Here is a 5406-nt window from a genome sequence, read left to right on the forward strand (position 1 = left end):
TCAGGCGTTCGCTCGTCAAGCCGAAGCCCCGGGTTCGATTCCCCACATGGGTTCTGGTGTCTTCTCCTTTGATACTGCTGTAATATTGTTAAAAACGGCTAACACCCATCCTCACTTACACAGCCTATCTTCACGAACGAAACTGGGTTGATGATCATGAATATCTTTGGGAGATATTATGAGATTGTGCTCATCTACTTTAAAAGTTACCCTCAACTATTTTTAAGTGAGTACTGACAAAATGATGACCGCCCTATGATGTGCAGTGGTGTTGTAAGAAAGCTTTCGTTTCTGTTCTGTTTTGCGTGGTTCAGTGGATAGCGTCTGATGTTACAGGAGGGTATCGTACCAGTAAACAAGTCTAAGGCCGGATTAATACCACACCTCACCTCACCTCACCTCACCTCACCTCACCTCACCTCCTCACCTCACCACACCACACCACACCACACCACCACACCACCCACCACACCACCTCACCTCACCTCACCTCACTCCACACCACACCACCCAACCCCACACCTCACCTCACCTCACCTCACCTCACACACACACACCACCCACCACACCACCCTCACCTCACCTCACTCCACAGACACCAACCAACCGCACACCACACCACACCACACCACACTACACTACCTCACCTCACCTCACCTCACCTCACACACACACACACCACCCAACTGCACACCACACCCACCTCACCTCCCTCACTTCACCTCACTCCACACACACCACCCAACTGCACACACCACAACACCTCACCTCACCTCACTTCACCTCACACCCACACACACCACCAACCCCACACCACACCACCTCACTCCACCTCACCTCACCTCACACACACCACCCAACCCACACCACACACTACCTCACCTCACCTCTCCCCACACCATACCACCCAACCCCACACCACACCCACCTCACCCCACCTCACACACACACCACCCAACCCCACACACAAACCACACCACACCACCTCACCTCACACACACACCACCCAACCCCACCACCTCTCACACCTCACCTCACCTCACCTCACCTCACCTCACCACACCACACCACACCACACCACTTCACCTCACCTCCTCCAACCCCACCCCAACATTACAGTTATCGGCCTAGTAATTATTGGATACGATGTTATTTGCCAATCAGGTCAGCTGCACTCCGTTGATTAGCTACTATCTTTATGGGCGTGTCGAGTGAATAAAATAAACAATTGTCCTATCACGCCACAACATGTAAATATCTGCCTGGAATATCTACCTCGGCTTTACTTTGTTTTGAGTTATACGATTGTTGTTTTATTACAACCGTGTACGTTATACACATTTTCGATGTGGAATAGTGTCACAATATTCATTTTGTATAGGGCACGAGTACGTCACGAGACCTTAGTACTTCCGGTGACAAACATCGTTTCATACCTTTTCGAATGGTCTCATGGTTGTCAGTTGACAGTAAGGAACTGATAATCCTTGCAGGAAAAATTTCCGATCTAACCATCCCCAAGTTAGCCAACTATTACGACTGTTAACACCTGTGACAACCAAGCATGGTTGTACACTTGGTCCGGTAGAGTAAAGTTATGTTTGGCAGTAGCGCAATTGGAACCAGAAGTGGTTCTTGAATATACACCTGTCACCGGAAACTGGTACCGGAAGTAAGCTGGGCATCATCTCGCATATCGTAAGTTGGTGCAAAGGGTGCCGGGAAGCAGCTTCGTACCGGAAGTAGCGCCTCGCGGGACTTACAGGCCCTATGTATTCGGCTAGTTGTGCATGAATCAAAAAGCGGATGTTCCAACTTTTGAAAAAAACGCGTTTTTCGATTAGTTGAACAATTGGTTTTGTTCAATGCTAACACTAACACAAATTATTTATTGCAGATATCGGACATAATGGCTGCTGTTACACATTGCTAGTTCTGGTCATTGTCACCGTGAGCACGCACTGCGCTATCATGCGGAGAAATGGTACGTACGGAACTTCATCAAATCTCTCACTCCCTTTCCAACACACCTCTTCAGGAACGAAACCGTGAAGTGCCAGTTTAGAACTGATCTTCTGGGCTTAGATTTTCGAAGCTCTCTTAGCGCTAAGATAGTCGTAAGTTAATGTTAATGTATGGCACTTACGACTATCTTAGCGCTAAGAGAGCTTCGAAAATCTAGGCCCAGTAACCAATGCTTGTCGTATGAGACGACTAATGGGATCGGGTGGTCAGGCTCGCAGACCTAACTGCCTAGATCGATGCTTACGGTATCAATCACTGGTTTTGTCTGGTCCAGATTCGAATATTAACAGACCTCCACCATATAGCTCGAAATACAATACAAGTATGCTGTTTAGCAACAACGAAACAAATATCCAGTAAAAAACAGAAACACATTCACGCAACTGCCTTACAAAACCTAATAAAATACCTTCGATAAATAAACTCACATTTTCACGCAGACGTTTAAGACAATGCTTACATGTGTATAAAATGTTCAGTTTGGCGTACAAACATATATACTCGTGAAAACAAATAAGGGAACACAAGAAAGTACAAGCGTTCCTTTATTTATTTCCAGAATTTCACCCACAGTGCAATACATACCTTGTGAAGAAACTTGGAAAAGAATAAAGGAACACTTGTACTTTCATGTGTTCCCTTATTCGTTTCCATGCGTATAAAACAGGGAACGGTCGATCCAGTCATCTGAGGCTCACACGTAGCTGAGTTACGTCCCTTGGTGACACCAGGATCTAGGTTTGTCAGCGCCATACCTGTTCTCGTGGGTTTTCACTTCAGGCTTTTCTTAAACACCAAGCTACTCTAGCCAAGTGGCTAAAGCGTTCGCCCGTCACGCCGAAGACCCGGGTTCGATTCTCCACATGGGTACAATGTGTGAAGCCCATTTCTGGTGTCCCCCGCAGTGATATTGCTGGAATATTGCTAAAGGGGGCGTAAAACTATGTTCACACACTCACTCACTCGTGTAGATGTGGGTAGATATGCACCGTGCAACTAATCCTTACCTTGAGTTGCACAATGGTTGCACTAGCCACACAGGTGACTTCTTTAGAAGCAGGTTCCCGATCTACAAAGCGTTCGTAGCGCTACGATATTCGTAAGACTATGATAAACTATAGTTACGACAGGTCGTAACGTTACGAACGCTTTGTGGATCCGTACCCTGAGTCTCCTTTTTAAGTAAATTTTCGCTTAATATTCTAAAGTACCTTCACCTGTTTTCAACAGCGCTCTCTCGAGACAAGAGGTCGACAGGAGCGGCTTGCATCACCAGCTGCAGCGGACGTACCAACGGTGACTACCAGTCCTGTGTGTCATGTCGGTTTTATGCCACGTGTGATAATGGCTTGCTGCGGGATCGGCGAGAGTGTCCCTCGGGTCAAATCTGGGATGACAGTCTCAAACAGTGCGAGATTACAAGCGCGACTTGCACAGTGCCCACTAGTATGACGACAACCAGCGCCACGACAACTAGCGCCACCACGACTAGCCAAACGAGGTGAGTTTACATGATGAAGGTGAGTGAGTATGGTTTTACGCCTCTTTTAGCAATATTCCAGCACTATCACGGCGGGGGACGCCAGAAATTGACTTATTGTACCCATGTGGGGAATCGAACCTTGGTCTTCGGCGTGATGAACGGAGGTTATATAATGAAGATGAATGAGTATGGTTTTACGCCGCTTTCAGTAATATTCCATCGATATCACGCTTTCACCTCCAAGCTATCCCACTTTGGTAGAACCCATCAGCTGGCACTGAGAAACCAACGACTATAATCCTTAGTGAAGACAGTTGTGAGTACATGTTGAATATTGATCAGTTTGGTGAGTGAGTTAGTGACTGAGGTTAGTTTTATACAACTTTTATCAATATCCAAGCAATATCACAACGGGTGACACCAGAAATGGGCTTCACACATTGTACCTAGGTGGGGAATCGAACCCAAATCTTTGGTTTGGCGCCGCACATCAGTACTACAGCAGTACACTTGACCAGACAATCCAGTGACGCGAGAGGGTGTTTCCTTTTGGAAAGAGTTCTTTCCGTTCCCCCATATTATGTTTGTAACATTACCGTGTCTGGGGCCCTTATCATACAACGTGGTTTGACCCTATATATTGGAATTAATTTTGGGGCTTTTAGTTATTTTTGTGAGTTCTCTAGTAATTGTTGTGTTAATTTATACATATTATTATAATGGGGAAAGGGGGGGAACTCTTACATTACTTTTTTTGGAGAATAATGTTGACTCTGGGGAATATTGTTGATTCTGGCGTTGAACATCGTTCTGGCAATTTCATTTTGACCACTTTTGTCTTGCAGCCCAACCCCTTTCGTAAACCCGTGCATCACGAGTTGTACGGGCAGAACTGCTGGAGACTATCAGTGGTGTCAAACGTGCAAGAAGTACGTCACCTGCGTCAACAACGTCATGATGGTCCGGGACTGCCCGCCTACCTTGGTGTGGGACAACAACAGCAACCGCTGCGAGACGACGTCAACAACATGCGTGGAACCATCAACGACAACCAGTGCTACGACAACCTCGGCTACAACGACTTCTGCTACCACTACCTCGGCAACAACAACCAGCGCAACGTCTTACGTAAACCCGTGTATTACATCATGTGTCGGTCAGTCGAATGGCAATCATCAGTCCTGCGATTCCTGCAACCAGTTTGCGACATGTAATAGTGGGGTGTTCACGGACAACCGACCTTGTCCCGCCGCCACAAGTTGGGATGACAATGAAAAGGAATGCGTTGGCTTGTCAACTACTTGTTTTTAGACAAGTCAATTTTATAAAACCAATTCCTGACAGATGGTCCCTTAAAGACACTATATCACACCACATTTCTCAAAAAATAAATAATGCATTTCTCTCAATAATACTGATTATAAATCCTCGAAGAAGCTACCATATAATTTATTCCAAAAATAATTACGCATTTAGATTACAATATTAAATTAAAAAGTTTGAATTAAATAATGCAACGTTGCATTAAATTAACTCTCGCGCCCTCTACTCGCCGAACATTGTTACAAGTGAACCCCATAGAGTTATGTCCCTTAGAGCGCTCTTTACGAATATCCTACGCATAACTTGTAACTGAAACCAGTTTGGCAAACACCGACAACACCGCGTGCTACAGTTTTCAATGCACGGAGCAATTGTTTACATTCCATATATGGCAAATGTTCTCTGTTTGGAAGCTGTTCGCCTCGAAGTTTCAATTATCGATTTCAGGCAAGTCGTAAGGGATAATAAGTCTTTTGTTGCATCAATAGGAAGCTAAAATGAGTGCATATGCCCCAATGATATTTATAATATAGGCCAAAATATTGTCGGAAATGTGTGACATTGTGCCTTTAAGC

At 45.5% G+C, this 5406-nt stretch overlaps 1 protein-coding gene across 1 annotated transcript; it reads left to right on the plus strand.

Annotated features, from left to right (window-relative positions):
- Nucleotides 1–1903: 1903 nt before the first annotated feature.
- On the plus strand, nt 1904–4943 carry LOC124280252 (keratin-associated protein 9-2-like). The gene is made up of 3 exons (XM_046716147.1): nt 1904–1984; nt 3256–3526; nt 4354–4943. The coding sequence occupies exons 1-3, from the start codon at nt 1972–1974 to the stop codon at nt 4817–4819; spliced, it is 750 nt and encodes a 249-aa protein (XP_046572103.1). The 5' UTR covers nt 1904–1971; the 3' UTR covers nt 4820–4943.
- Nucleotides 4944–5406: the final 463 nt, after the last annotated feature.

This window comes from Haliotis rubra, unplaced genomic scaffold (genome assembly GCF_003918875.1).
Source record: "Haliotis rubra isolate DU_JTF1 unplaced genomic scaffold, ASM391887v1 Scf263, whole genome shotgun sequence".
Lineage (NCBI taxonomy): Eukaryota > Metazoa > Mollusca > Gastropoda > Lepetellida > Haliotidae > Haliotis > Haliotis rubra.